At 32.5% G+C, this 16,176-nt stretch overlaps 1 protein-coding gene across 1 annotated transcript; it reads right to left on the bottom strand.

Moving 5' to 3' along the window:
* Nucleotides 1–2,787: 2,787 nt before the first annotated feature.
* Nucleotides 2,788–14,862, bottom strand: LOC114324439 (uncharacterized). The gene is made up of 4 exons (XM_028272298.2): nucleotides 14,729–14,862; nucleotides 14,609–14,671; nucleotides 9,713–9,970; nucleotides 2,788–2,959 (listed from the first exon to the last, which is right to left on the bottom strand). Exons 1-4 carry the CDS (start codon nucleotides 14,732–14,734, stop codon nucleotides 2,846–2,848), a joined length of 441 nt encoding a protein of 146 aa, XP_028128099.1. The 5' UTR covers nucleotides 14,735–14,862; the 3' UTR covers nucleotides 2,788–2,845.
* Nucleotides 14,863–16,176: the final 1,314 nt, after the last annotated feature.

Raw genomic sequence — 16,176 nt, 5'->3', positions numbered from 1 at the left:
GGCTATTTTAACCGAAACATTTTTCACTTCCGAGAAGGGGTGGGAACCACCCCCCAAGATAAAGTGCACATCGGCATAGGGTAGACTTTGTTTCTTGAGCTATTCCCTACTTACGGTGAAAATATCAAGTAACTCAATGTAGTAGGATGGAATTCGGAGCCAAATGCCTTCATTAACTGCCCTATTAGATCAATTACTGGCGCAATCTGGTATGTCAGTAATCTCACAATTCACAATGATCTGAATATTTCCTGGATAAGAGGTGAATAATACAGCTGGCAACTACCAATCATGAAAGTCAAACAAGAAACCATAACAACAAACTGATTGCATATCTCTACCAGAATGAACCAATAATCAGAATACGCAAGCGAATTTACGCTATATACAAGATTTATTACATCAGTGAAATAAACATACAGAGTTAGGATAAAGTATGGAACCAAGCAAATATCTTTGAAACGAAACGAACAATATTTATGAAATTTTGCTTGCAAGTACAGTGATGCAAAAGGCATCTGATGCCATATTTTTTGTTACTAGTTCACTTCCGGTTTCACCGGAAATACCCTTAACTTATTTACTTTAAATGGGACACCTGGTATATTTTTGCAGATTTTAAAAGAGCTTGTTATTTTTAATTCATACATACCCAGTTTGGAAGAAAAAACTATTAAAACAAGAAATAAATCTCTTCACAGTTAAAAAATAGGTTTATTTATTTACGTTAGACCAATGATAATAAAAATAAAAAAAAAGAATGTGTGTGTACTTTGTATGCACGTAAGAAGTTATACATCTATTATATGATTTAAACGAAATTAATATACTTTTTATTTATATTTTGTTTAAATATTAAACTAATTTATACTTACTACTTCTCAAACATTTTTATTAGAACAGTGCCAAAAATTAAAATAATAAAAGAATAAAACACACACAAACACATTAAACAAGCCACAAATGATGTCTGAACATTAATTGTCGAAAAAATTTTTAACTAAATACGTATTTTCTGAAAATACAATTATATAATAAATATACTTACAATCATAAAATGTATTAAAAAAAAAAACAAAAAAGAAAGTTTCTATTGGGACTCGAACCAGCGCTGATAAGAGCGGTTGGTATTGGAATTCATTCGCCTTCTCCGCTTAGCCACGGACACTATGTGTCATTATTTACGAAGATCGACTAACTAAACGGATTAAACTTGTGATATTTTGAAAATTGATCAAATTATTTTAATTTTGAATTGAAATGATTTAGAATTGAAAAAATACAACAAAACATAGAGTAAAAAAACAATATATTAGGTGAATATTGATAGAAATTTTGATGGTAATCAAATTATATAAATAAAAGTACTACATACTATGTATTTTGGCAGATCAAATAGGTAGGTTTATACCCATGATACATTAACAATTATTACGTACCTGTTGCTTTTAAAAACTATTATAAGTCACTACAATATTATAAACTTTTTTGTTTCTGTCCTCACAACAATAAAACTAATATATTATACATTTGTTTACCTTTACCTTTACCTCCAAACCACAGCTGCCATATCGGATAATTTTTGACATGTCATTTGAACATCCAATCAGAACAAAGTTATAATGCGCATGCGCCGGGCTGATAGGTTTTAACATAAAAAATCACCCTCTATCGCCGGTAAAGAAGTATAACTTCAAAAATCATTTTAAAAGTTGAAAAGGCCCGCCGTTCACCTCCTGACAACGTGCAAGCCTATAAATAAATTTCTGAGTCACTCTTTGCAAGATTTCTCCACGTATTAGTTCACATTCATCAATTATTCTTTGTTTTAAATCCTGCAAGCATAATGGTCGCCTAAAGTAAACACGTGATGCTTGATAACCCCAAAGAAAAAAATCTAACGGGTTGAGGTCCGGAGAATGAGCGGGCCACTCTATGAATCCTCTACGTCCAATCCATCGATTTGAAAAATTCGCCTCCAAAAGATGAAAATTCACCATAACTGATTATCATTAATATTTCAATACGATCTTTTTCACTTAAATGAACCATTTTTAATACAACTTATTTCTCTCAATTAGTTCAGTATCTAACAGTTACCTACTATGTACTAAATTCAAATAAGTCATGCAATGCATGTAAACAACAATTTTAGTCTACAGTATAGATGGTACTCGTTTATTTCCTACTACGTTGTATTAATAGAAAAAATGATCTACAGACACTTTTTAACAAATTTTTTCTTCCAAATTTGGTATGTATGAATTAAAAATAACAAGTTCTTTTAAAATCTGCAAAAATATACAGGGCGTCCTATTTAAAGTAAATAATTAAGGGTATTTCTGATGAAACCTGAAGTGGAGTAGTAACAAAAAATATGGCATCAGATGCCTTTTGCATCACTGTACTTGCATGCAAAGTTTCATAAAAATTGTTCTTTTCGTTTCAAAGATATTTTCTTAGTTCCATACTTTATCCCAACCCAGTATAAGGTGAAGCACCATTGGATGCTCCTCCTTCCTTGCTTAAAAATTCATTTACATTTACTTAAAACTCTTATGCAAAGTTGATTGTAAATAAAAGTTAAAAAAATATATATACCAACCAACTAGGATCAAATATTAGCTAAAACTATTTGAAAAGCTTGTGTAGAGTTTGTTACATACTTTGAAACCCAGCAGACAGGAATAATTATTGAAGATGTCTCCAAAAAGGAAGTAGAAAGCTCAATCATAATGTGAAAAGGTGAGTACCAAGACTAAGTAAGCAAAGGAAAAATCAATAAAATTGTCTTAAAAATATTTATTAATTAAATAAATTACTGAATAAAATGATAAGTTGTATTTCACTCTGGCATATTTGGTGTAGTCCACACGTATCTTGCTCTAGGAGTGACAGCTAGCTTGAAGCCGTCGATTGTTTCCAACACATACGCCATTGCAGTGATGTATCCAATGATCTGGAAGAAAAAAAATACGTAATTTTGTAATGTGTTAGAATAATTTTTTTGTGTCTTTAGATAAAATGATTTCCTGATGACATCCTCCCTTAAGTGTTTAATCAGATTACGGAGTGGCATATCTTGGTGCTTAATTTTACTGATTATGTAGTAGGAAATACTGAAAGGGATTTAGAACAAAAACCGGGATAGTAGAGACAAACTCTTGAGGACAAAGTTTTAAAGCTTAGTACGACAAAAACAGAGTACATATTTGAAATATTCATTTGAAGGCAGACTACAAATAAAATTATATCTTTGGATGATAAAATGATTGTGTAATAATGGTAATAGTTTTATGTACCTTGGATCGGTAGAAAGTAATAAGGAAATAGATGGAGATGCATGCAGTAGAGTTAGGGCGAAAAAATTCCAATGAAACTGATTAGAAAATTAGACGTTATATGTAAAATCAGCTATCATGTACCGAATTGAACGTTGTGCACTTTACAATTTCTTGTAGTACAACCCAATACACTGCATGATCGATTTTTATTCTAAATCGCAAACCCAAAGATTACCGAATATAAAATATATTACAAAAACTATGTCGTATGTAATTATGATTAAAAATGACACTGGTATTCTTTTTCTCATGATCATCTTTCAGTGCGTCACAGTTTTTCGATTTCTTTCTAACGCATTAAATTGTATGTGACAGAAAAAAAGGCACGTCCGTGATTACAGACATTTACAACATTTATTCTAGTTGTCGATAGATGGCGCCATAATAAAAAAAATAATTTTTTTAATTAGATAATATTACAAATATAATCTGTATAATTTATAAGACTATACAAATCAAAGAAAATACCATTTTATAAATGCAAGAAACACATTTGATTTGTTTTTATTCCAAATTGAAAATAAAATGTGACAACTGTCAGATTTAACTAAAAAGTCATAAATTTAGAATAAATGTCATAAATGTGTATTATCACGGACTTACCCCTTTTTCCTATCATTTGTTACGCACTGAAAAATGCTCATGAAAAGGACGATATAAGTGAAATGATTGTTTTTCGGCCAGATTATCGTACTTCCACAAAAAAACAACTCTCACAAAGTTCCATGTAAATATCACGGGAAACAAAATTTCAAACATTGTTTACATTTTTGATGAATCTAGTGGACAACATACGTACTAAACTGTAAAAAATTGGCTTCACTTATGCTCCCTGAGTTCTATATCTAGTTTATTGTTACTACATATCATACAGTAGACGGTGGTCTTAAAAATAGAAATCTATGGGAGCCAATTCGGGAGATCTCGCAGGCCATTTAAATTGGTTTGTTCCGTTAATGCGATCCTGAAAAATTGTGTGTAAATAATTTCTCACTTTCGATTTCCTGCTGTCTTTCTAGGGTAGTGATGTAAGAAGAGAATATTCTCTTCTAAGACGATACATAAAAACGGAAAATGTGGATACGGCTTTTCTAAGTAAACGCGAAATAATGAGTAATTTAACTATGGAAATAATGCTAGACAATTATTTGTTGTAAGAATTTTACTAGAATGTCAAAAAGTGATTTCGAACTATTAATAAATATGATAGGGCCAAGAACAGAGAAGAAAGATCAAACATGAGAAACGCAATACCAATCGCAACAAGATTAGCAATTGTTATTTATATAATATACTAACAGTTTGAGTTTAATGTATTTATTCAGGGTGCACTACTCTTCCATTTGTCTCATAGTTCCAGAAGTATGCCAAGTTCCACAACTCTGGAAGTAAATGTACAGTATTAATAAACCTTATTGTGATTTCATTTGACCACATATTCATATTTTCTTTGTATGTTTTGACAAAACCAAATTAAATTTCAACATAGTACAGGAAATAAAGAGGAAATACAGAGCAACATGCAAAATTTTCCACAGGGGCATTTAGACGGGCTAGTTTTTAAAGCAATATGTTGCCGGCAATATATATCCGGTATGTTGCTGGCAACATTGCAGCATCTAATGAAAAAATCGGCCATGTTGCTCGGCCATTCTGTAGAAATTTAATTTGGTTTTGTCAAAACATACAAAGAAAAAATAAATACGTGGTCAAATGAAAACACAATAAGTTTTATTAATGCAGTACATTTATGTCCAGAGTTGTGGGATGTAGAAAATACATCATACAAAGACAGAAATGCAAAGGAAGATAGTTGGACGGCCATTGCACAAGAATTCAATATAACACCGGACGAAGCTTATAAAAAATTCGGAAGTTTGAGGACATGTGCGAAAAATGAACACAAAAAGGTAACTCAAAAGAAAAGTGGAAGTCAAGGTGGCAAAATTGTACATTGGTTTGCATATGAAGCAATTCAATTTATTTTATCTCGGGATATACCAGAAACGGGTATTGATAGTGTAAACATTCGTCTCGTCAATACTTCAAGGGTATTTTTCGTCTAAAACGGATATATAATGCAACAATCATGGCTGGAAATATTGCAGTAAATATTTTTTATTATTGTTGACAGGCCATACGTAAATATTTCTGTTTTCACAAATATCGCTGAGCAATATTTCCACTAAATATTTCAGAAAATATGCAATTTTAGTGGCCCGTGTAAAAGACCCTTTAGACTTTATCGGCAACGCATCAGGCACTGCAATAGTGTTCAAATACCAGTAAGATTTCGGCCTTATGGCTCAGCCAAACGGCGATATTTTCATTAGATGGCTGTAATGTTGCCAGAAACATACCAAATATATATTTTCGGCAACATATTGCTTCAAAAACTAGCCCGTCTAAATGCCATTTTAAATGTAGACCAATCCATGACTGAGCTGACGACTCGTGAAAAATAAAAACCCACAACTTCTCATCAGTACATTGAAATGCAGAATGTAGATAACCAGGATGAGCTAATGATAGAAATAGATTCTGAACCTGAGGCCTCATATTTTTCTGATTAAATCACCACATCCATTACTTGCATTATTTGTTGTTAAGAAGAAACTTTCATTTTTTTATCAAATAAATTTTGTGTTCTCTGTTGTTTTTGTATTTTGTTTGTATATAAAGAACACTGTTGATTAGTCTCATAATTTTGTATATAATTTCATGATTTTTAATACCTTATTTCATCTTCAACAATATCCCTAAGTGCGTCCGTAGGGTTCATTCTCAGAAAATTCTCCATATCGAGAATATTCTCTAATTTTTCATTCTCGATGATTTTCCAACACTATTCTAGGGACATTCGTTTGTGACATTTTGTAAACAATGTGTGTCAAAACTATTTATAATTGTCTAAGGTATGGGTGTATTTTCGAAAGTATTAGCAAATAAAACTAAGTACACATTCTGACAAAGAATTGTCTTGATAATACCATGTAATTAGTTGAACCTTCTCTGGAAAAGTGTAAATAAATATTTTAAAAGAGTACGCTTCGTTTTACAGTTCGAATTGAAAAATGCAGCTAACAGATTCTAAGCGCCATAACAGACGGGCGAATGTGGCCGGCTACTCTGGGGATCCACAAAAGTAGTTTACTGTGGGTTTTTATGCGAGCGACTGTGGCCGGCCACAGTCGCTCGTCTGTGACGCAACGTCCACTCCACATAACAACCCACGGTCAATCATCGGAAACTACTTTTGTGGATTCACAGAGTGGCCGGCCACAGTCGCCCGTCTGTTATGTCGCTAAAGGTACAGTAGATACGATGTGAATTGAACCAGAGGACGTTTTGGGGTCCGGTCAGTAATTCTACGGCGAGCATAGAAATAAAGATAAACCATTCATAAATATTTGCAATTGATCATTCCTTGTAGTAGTCCACATGGACACGGGTGTGGCTTATTACTTTCTAGCGTATCTTATTGGGCAATACTGAAGTGTAATTAGTCAAATTGTTCGGAAGTGCTTACACTTAAATCATATCGTTATCTGGCCAAAATTCCTTCTCATGTTTCAAAGGCGGCAAGCAATATAAACAGTGTCGTCGTCATAGCCTTACAATTATTTATTTTATTTCTATAATAAAATTTTTGTCTCATTTCTTTAGTCTTTAAATTAATAAGCACATTAAATTTCATTTGTATTATATACTTTTAATAATCAATTTTTAAATTTTAATAACTGTAATATATGTTTATACAGGATGTCCCATATATTATATAAGATTTGATGACGCGAAATTGCGCAGATTGGATATCGTAATTAATGGAATTTTGTTACAGCAATCACCACGTGACCAATAAGAATTTTTTGACTTTAATGGTCATCTTCAGTTAGAATGGGCTGAATAAATTTTATTAGTTTGCTATAAGAGGTCATTTGTAACCTGAAAATTATTTTAGATTTGCTTTGTTCATACTATTTCAACCTTTAGTTGTTATATTTAACCGCTGTGTCTAGGTACACGCGAAATAACCTTCATCAAGCCAGTGACGTCATTATTTAGCGTGCGCAGTGACTGTATATTTTAGTACCTACACGCTATTTTGATATGTTTAGTGTTTGTTTGATAGAAAAATATTTGTTATTAAAGGGTAGGGAAGCAGAACTATTCAGATGTTTCAAACTTAATAATTGTAATAAATCAATGTATGTATATATAAAAGTATATTTTCAGGTTAACAAAATAAATATCTATTTAGTTGACATGAGATGTACAAAATATTGTTAAAATAATTTTTATACGCAAGTTAATTATTATAATCAACTATTCTAAATGGGAAATAAGCCACAATTTAACTAAAAAAATGATTTTACTAACGTTTTGATGTCCAAATCCTATGTCGTTGTCAAAATAAAAATATTAGTCAGATTAAATAAACTATTAAAAGAAATTTTTTACTGAGCAACAACAATTTTGTTTAATTTATTAATATTTTGTATTTTGACAACGACATCCGATTTGGACGTCAAAAACTTAATAAAATCATTTTTTAGTTAAATTGTGGCTTATTTCCCATTTAGAATAGTTGATTACAAAAATGTCACAAGGAAATAGCTTCAGAACAAGTTAATTATTATTGTGAAAGCTTTAGGTCTTTGTTTTATTTTAATTTTGGACGGTAATACTGTTTCACTTATAACTAAAAAATATATATATTAATTTATAATCTCTTATCTTTTTTATACTGTTTTAAAATTTTTTTAAACTCATTAAAAGAACTAAATAATTGTCCATACTCCATAGTTAATTTAAAAACAAACACTAAACGAATAAAATATAAGAAATCTCTTTACTAATCAATATTAAAGTGTAAACACAACGCGATTAAACACATTCTAACACTCTGACTCTCTGATACTCGCGGTATATTCTTACCACAGCATACACGCGGCTCAAGTTAGCGTGTACGCAAAAAACCAGTAACAGTGCACGCTAAATAGTGACGTCACTGACTTGATGACGTTTCGCGTGTACCTAACTTTTTTATTTGCGTACACGTTAGCGTGTACCTAGACACAGCGATATCTAACAAGGCGAATCACCCTAATGCATTACAGTTGTAAGTGACAGAAAAAACAACGTTCCTAATTAGGTGATTATTATGCATTGAAAGACAATTATGTATTCGTTGACGGGTATTTGCATATTAATAAATGACTTATAGATGTAAAATTCGTTGGCGATTACAGTACTCTAAATAGATAACTAATCAATGATGCGAATAAAAATAATATGACACAAAAGTAATGGATCGTGACAGTATTTTCGCAACATAGACTCATTTATGTAGGCTCATTTCTTTAGTTCTCAAATTAATAAGCATGGTAAGTTGAATTTGTATTATGTATTTTTAATCATCTTTGGTGTCAATAAAGATAACTTGACACAAAAGTAATGGACCGTGACAGTAATTTCGCAACATAGGCTCATTTGTGTAGGCTCATTTCTTTAGTTCTCAAATTAATAAGCATGGTAAGTTGCATTTGTATTATGTATTTTTAATCATATTTGGTGTCAATTTCATAAAGAAATGTGAATAATTAACAATATTATTACTGTTTAACAAATTATAGACATAGACCATAATTTAAAATAAAAGTTTACTCATTATTTTCTATTGCGCCGCCTATGTTTTACAAAAGATGACGACACTCGGTGTCGAATTTTGTTTTTATACTTGTCCAACTGACATCGTATATACTGTACGTATCCATACGTGGGTGCTCCGTGCTCGATGTAGCTGCTCAAGTGGATACGGCAAGCGCTCCCCTACATATAAATCGGAAACCGGTTGAATCGAAGAGGGTGAGCGCCGAGTGCCAACGTATCTACTATGTGGAGCTCCAACGTATGGATACGTACCTTAAAAGTGTTGATTATCGAGCGCATTCGCTATCGCTTAAAGGAGAAATAGACAATTCAATTCAGTTGAACAATGTGGGTGATTCTGTGATTCAACTCGTGATTTTTATATAAGTCCGAGTCGGAGAAAAATCTCAGCTTTTCGTGATGAATCATAACCACCTTTTTTCAACTATGAAGTTGAACAAAAGTAGACGTTGTCTCAACTCATTTCAACGTTCAATTTTGTTGAAAGCTTTCATTGCACTGCAAAATACACGGTTCATTTTGGTTGAATCATCCACATTGTTCAACCGAATTGAATGGTGTATTTCCCCTTTTAGTGTGGTGGGATATTGGTAAAGACTCGAGAAAGCGCAGTTGCCACACTTACCTCAATGTATGTATATTACCTACGTCCAGCTGAAAGATTTACGTACTGTATAAACTGATAAGGTACTTACTCCTGCAACTATATATTCCTTGGACAATTCAGAGAGCGTAATTGATGCACCTAGTGCATAAACGACAGCGACTGCCAGACTGTTGGCGCATTCTATCCAGTCCCACGGAAAAGTCGATTTTGTAAACAACGCTTTGTAATGTACAATAAGGAAGAATAAGGTGGTACATAAAGCATATATAGCGTTGAAGTTGAGAAGGATCGTTTTAAATAAAAATCCACAAATTGATCCTGCTATGATTACGCTGATGTTCAACACCTAAAAAAGTATATTTGTTTAAAATGTTGATATTTTTACTTTAAAATAAGTTTATTTGTCGTTCGATTTCCATTTCGTAAATATTAAAAATATTCGTCAGAAAAATCACATGTATTTGTCTTTTAAAAAGACAACCACATGCAATGATGACAGCTCGTAGTAAATCATGAGGAATTCATTTGTAAATTCAAATTCCCCACAACTACATAGACAAAGAAGTCAATCCAGCTCTTGTTTATGCATTATCCCTATTGTCTAGATCTTTGATAGAAATTAGCATAGTTGGAAGGCATGGGTAAGTAGAGTCAACGAATATAGATGCATATTTAGGACACTTCACTGTCATTCTTTAGCAAAGAAAGTCGGGAACAGTTGAGGAATCGCCACATTCACTACTACGGACTGAGGACGTGATCTTCCCTTCACCACCACGACCGCATCATCCCTCGTCAACAAACTATTACTTTGATGACGAGGGATGTTGCAGTCGCGGTGGTGAGGGGGATCATATGCTCAATCTGTAGTGATGATTCCTCAACTGTTCCCGACTTTCTTTGCTAAAGGGTGGCAGTGAAGTGAACAAACTATTACTTTGTAGACGAGGGATGTCGCGGTGGTGAGGGGGTATCACGTGCTCAATCCGTATATAGTGGTGATTCCTTAAGTGAGCCCATCAGAATCAAAACCTGCTAAATCCTAAATTTTTCGTTTTCCCTTTTTTTACACATTTTCAAACAAAGTTTAAGTATATATTAACCTACAGACAACCTTCTAAAATCCGCTTTAAAATACCAATGGAATGTTGACGTTTGAACCAAACTCTGTTATGTCCATTACTTTTATGAACAATAAAATATGTACTTCTTTTTCTTGTATATTTTGTATGTTTTCCTATCAAAATGGTTCATACTAACTTTTAGTGCATTAATTGAGGGTAATAGCAGTTGAAAATGAGGAATTTGGAGAATATTATGTGGGCTTAGTAGTCTAAGCGCCAAATAGAGGTCACCGTGTCATTTTCAATTCTGATGGACAAACTCAACGGTGTCTTATGGATTTTGGGCTGCTGATTACGAATTTCGAGGGAAGATTTCGATCCGAGTGGTCAAAAAATTGTTATAAACAATTTAATTGTTTATAAGGCTCTGGCTCATAAACTAAAAGAGATAAAAAAAATGTTTCAAATAAAATTTGTTCCCTAATAAAAAACGAGGAAACAATTGTTTACTAAACTTAAATCCCACAATTAGAACTCAAGATAATGCTAAATTAGTGCACAACGCAAATTGCAAAATAAGTATTTTTCGAAGCTTTACCGATCGTAACTCGGCTTCTACGCATGCAAATGAGCCTAATAAGGTGTCCTTTTAAAGCTTTATTAAGAGATTTCCAAACAAAGTTTGTTAAATTATTTGATCTTCATTTGTTTTAAAGTTATACCCGTTTGAAATTATAATTTTCTTAAAAAAATTGTACATTAAATTGTTTATAAAGGTTTCAAGCAAACTTGAGCTATAAACATTTATAGTTTAATTAACAATAATGATAAAACAACTCAAAAGGAACAATTTGAGCTTACGAAAATGTTCGTAAGTTTATTTTTGGCTAAGATGTCGATATTTTAATGGCGCGCCATGAGGCACAAGATTGGCTCACAGTTAAGTAAGTATGCATTTTTATCGATCGTAACTCGGCTTCTACGCATGAAAATGAGCCAATATGTGATATCCATATAAAAATGGATCGAGTTCTTTTGCAGCATCATCATTGCATATAAAACGAGCATTTATGATGTGGCGGCATACACACAATTGACGGGCCTTGATGATGCTGCAAAAGAACTAGATCTACTTTATATGGATATTATATAGATAATTAGACTCTGAAGCCTCAAAAAGTTTTAGTTTTACTGCCTACAAGAACAGACTTGTACCACCATGTAACTGTTAAAATTTCGCTAAGAACTTATGCAGATGTAAAAAAAGCTGATATTCCCTGTTTATCTCTATGCAGATTTGCAGATGCATGAAAAAAATGTCTGTAAAAATAGTATTAATAAATAATATCAACTTACTTTATAGTTATACTTCTGAAATATTAGTTTTTAATGTTTTTTTCTCATTTATTGCAAAAAATAGAAGACAATGTAAATAGAATGAAAGGTGATACGAGGTACAGTATGATGATTTAATTATAAGAATTATATGATAAAATTTTATTAGGATCTTCAAAAATGAAAAATGAAGATAACGTATGTATACATAGAAATTATAATTTGCATCGAGAAGTTAGCGCGTGAACCTTTACGCGGTGAGCCGATCTTGCGCCTCATAGCGCGCGCCATTAAAATATTGACATCTTGGCCAAAAATAAACTTATCAACATTTTCGTAACCTCAAATTGTTCCTTTTGAGTTTTTCTATCATTATTGTTCATTAAAGTATAAATGTTTATAGCTCAAATCTGCTTGAAACCCTTATAAACAAATGAATGTACAATATTTTTAAGAAAATTGTAACTTCAAACGGGTATAACTTTAATACAAATGAAGATCAAGTAATTTAACAAGCTTTTTTTGGAAGCCTGTTAATTAAGCTTTAAAGCGACACCTTCTAAGACTTATTTGCGTGCGTAGAAGCCGAGTTACGATCGATAAAGCTTCGAAAAATACTTATTTTGCAATTTGCATTGTGCACTAATTTTACAATATCTTGAGTTCTAATTGTTAGATTTAAGTTTAGTAAACGGTTTTCTCTTCGTTTTTTATTAAGGAACAAATTTTATTTAAAATATTTTTTTTATCTCTTTTAGTTTATGAGCCAGAGCCTTATAAACAATTTATAAACAATTAAATTGTTTATAACAATTTTTTTACCACTCGGATCGAAATCCCCCCTCGAAATTCGTAATCAGCAGCCAAAAATCCATAAGAAATCGTTGAGTTTGTCCATCAGAATTGAATATGACACGGTGACCCCTCTGGCGCCTAGACTATAGAATGAAATTCTGCTAAATCCAAACTAAAAGTACAAACTGAAGATGTAATAAGGGGCATGCAGAAAAATGACTCTATACCAAATTAGTGTGCCATTTTATGGCATTTTTTATGCCCCCTTGATTGAGAAATGCCGGATAGTTGTTAGAAAATTTACATTTTTAATGTTTTTTAGTCTTCTGAAAATTTTCAAAACAGATCTACAAGCAGGTTTTGATTCTATATAGACCTCAACTGTTCCCGACTTTCTTTGCTAAACGGTGACAGTAAAGTGTCCTATACACATCTAAGTATATTCGTTGATACAATACACAGGGTTTTTCTAAATAAGTGAGGCAAACTTTAAGGGGTAATTCTACTACATGAAAAAATAAGGGCAGTTTGCTCTATAAACGTATGTCCGCAAATTCTTCGTTTCCGAGATACGGGCTGTTGAAACTTTTCTTCTTACAAAAACTAACGATTTATTTATTGCTCTAAAACTGGTTGAGAACTGAAATGAAATTTGGTAGGTTTTAGATAGTTGTTGCGCATTTTTGACATACAATTAACAATTTTATATTCACCATTGGGGCGCATACGGGTAATTGTCTGAATTTTTTAAAGAAAAAAAAAATAGTACGCCATTGAGATATTTTAAATTAAAAATCATTCTTGAATTCCTCGTTCAATTTTGTGACAAAAAAATCTATCTTTCTTTTTTTTTTTTTCATAGGATGCGGCGTTTTTATGCAAAAAATAAAACATCTTACGGTGATACAGTAGCGATCAACAGGTAGCCAAAACGCGTTCCAAGATTGCGGCTGTAATTTTGAATATTTTTTCGAGATATTTGGCACACGTATTCATAATATAATAAAGAATGGCGGTACAGAGCCCAATTTGAAAAATATATTAATATGTGGAAATTACTCTGTAATTAAATACAATATTAAAAAAACGAGCCTGTACCGCCATTAAGAAGAACAAAAAAATACACTTTCTTCAAATAAACTTTTTTATCCGATGCCTAGATTTTGTGTCATTTTGGAACTACTAATGAAATAAAAAAATTTAGTAGTTCCAAAATGACACAAAATCTAGGCATCGGATAAAAAAGTTTATTTGAAGAAATTGTATTTTTTTGTTCTTCTTAATGGCGGTACAGGCTCGTTTTTTTAATATTGTATTCAATTACAGAGTAATTTCCACATATTAATATATTTCTCAAATTGGGCTCTGTACCGCCATTCTTTATTATATTACGAATAAGTGTGCCAAATATCTCGAAAAAATATTCAAAATTACAGCCGCAATCTTGGAACGCGTTTTCGCTACCTGAGCTACTGTTTAATCTTAACCCTTAAACCCCTACAAAGTATTTAAAATAAGTTTCTATACATTCATGTAGAAACTTTGTTGAATCCTTTGATATAGATTACTTTGATTATAAATTATTATATCATCCTCGTAATATTTATTGATATTATAAAAAAAATGTGCAACTTTAACAATAGGTACTTCATTAAAGTTACGCTATTCTAAATATAGACCAAGTTTAGCTATTGTATACAATAATGGCTAGGACACTTCCGTTACCAATTAAGTACATAATGTGTTTTATCTGTCATTAAGGTTAAACATAAAAAATATGAAACTTATACCTGTTCACAGACTTTAAGTAAGCCGGGATAACTTCTCAAGTATTCCGTTCCGTATTTCTGCACCTAAAACAAACTATAGTTAAACAAAAAACACACAAAACTCACTAATATAATACTTACACTCATTTTTCACGAAGTTTGTCTTTCATATTAGTTTAGGTTCGCTAGTGGACAAATAATAAAATACGAGTAAAACAGTACCCGCCGCACAGGTGAGTGTACCTACAACGGTTTATCTCTGTGAGATAAGCGAAATATAAGGTATGATTGATAAGGAGAATATATATTTGATTTGTGAAATTAAATATAATCTCTACCTCTCGCAACTGGTTTGTTTGGAATAGTAATGCACAAATTGTGTACACAGAATTTTCTTTCACTGTGAGTAATCTGCAATGATTTAATTTTTATAGCGTAATTGGAAACAAAAATTACTCGCAAATCTAGTACTCTACAACGAGAAGAGACAATACGATTATTTTTAATAGGCTTGCAGACGTACCTATTGTTTTTCACCCATTTTTAAAAAAATGTGAAAATCTTGAATTTATCAGTGGGGAACACATTTTTTGTTGAGTTAGATCTGACGCTTGTTTTTCACCAATTTTTGGCGTCTGAATCTGAGAATAACCTCAGAGTTTGTATATCACGTCAACTTTTTAAACTGAGGTGTCTATTGAGTGCCCGTATCTGACTTTATGAGGTTCCTATGCTTTATCTTGATCACAAAGTTTCACTTTAAAATAGGCAAAATATGCTTGTCTGACAAATGTACTGATGTTTGTCCTTTGACTGGGAATGGTAAAACTGTCACATATATAACAAAACGAATCGGGGCTGTTTTCGCACTTACGAGAGCAGGTAGCCATAAGGAAACGTTTCTGTTCAAACACACTAAGTAGTTCTATACACTTCAGCAACGAAATACTAAATACTGCTAACCGGCATACAACGTTTCACCATCACCACTCACCACAGACGACCACAGTATAACAGACGTAACTGAACACTGAACAGGCAAGTCTAGACCAGTTGCAGTTATCAGCGCGCGATTCCCCCACCCACATAGAAAAGAACGTGACGTGATAGAAGAAAACTAAAAACAGATTTGAAATCAGCATGCCTAATTCTATAGAAAACAGCTAAATAATCTAACTCAACAGAAATTGCGTTTCAAATTGTTCCCCAGTGATTTATGCGTCTGTCTGTCCCAGAGACTTTGTAAACACAACTCCGTCATTAGACCAGATAAAATGACAAATGAGGTATCGAATGAAAGCTTGTAACCCAAGCGATATATTATTCGACGCGCCTTAGCAAGACGTACAAGTTACGCAACTTTGTGACTCGTCCCGCTCAAATCGTCAGATTATTGAAATATATACTGTTGTACTGTTCTGCATGTACTTAACTTGTCTTAATCTGACGCGCTCGAGTTTTTCTGAGGATAATTTTTTTTTACTAATCTGACGGACTGCCCTCGACGCACGTACCTGTATTAAAAGTCCATAAGGCTACAAGGTTTCTCCCCGTGTGATTTTCTGACGCGCTCGAGTAACACTAACGCG

This window comes from Diabrotica virgifera, chromosome 3 (assembly GCF_917563875.1).
Source record: "Diabrotica virgifera virgifera chromosome 3, PGI_DIABVI_V3a".
Classification (NCBI taxonomy): Eukaryota; Metazoa; Arthropoda; class Insecta; order Coleoptera; family Chrysomelidae; genus Diabrotica; species Diabrotica virgifera.
Note: the sequence above shows the minus strand (reverse complement) of the source record. Positions and strands in the feature narration are given on the sequence as shown.

What these genes read in the sequence shown, in the direction of transcription:
- LOC114324439 (XM_028272298.2), bottom strand. An exon ending in TACTTAAAGTCTGTGAACAG is followed by an intron (nt 9,971 to 14,608) that starts GTATAAGTTTCA and finishes ATACTTTTTTAG; the next exon opens with GTGTTGAACATCAGCGTAAT. An exon ending in AGGAATATATAGTTGCAGGA is followed by an intron (nt 2,960 to 9,712) that starts GTAAGTACCTTA and finishes TTTTTCTTCCAG; the next exon opens with ATCATTGGATACATCACTGC.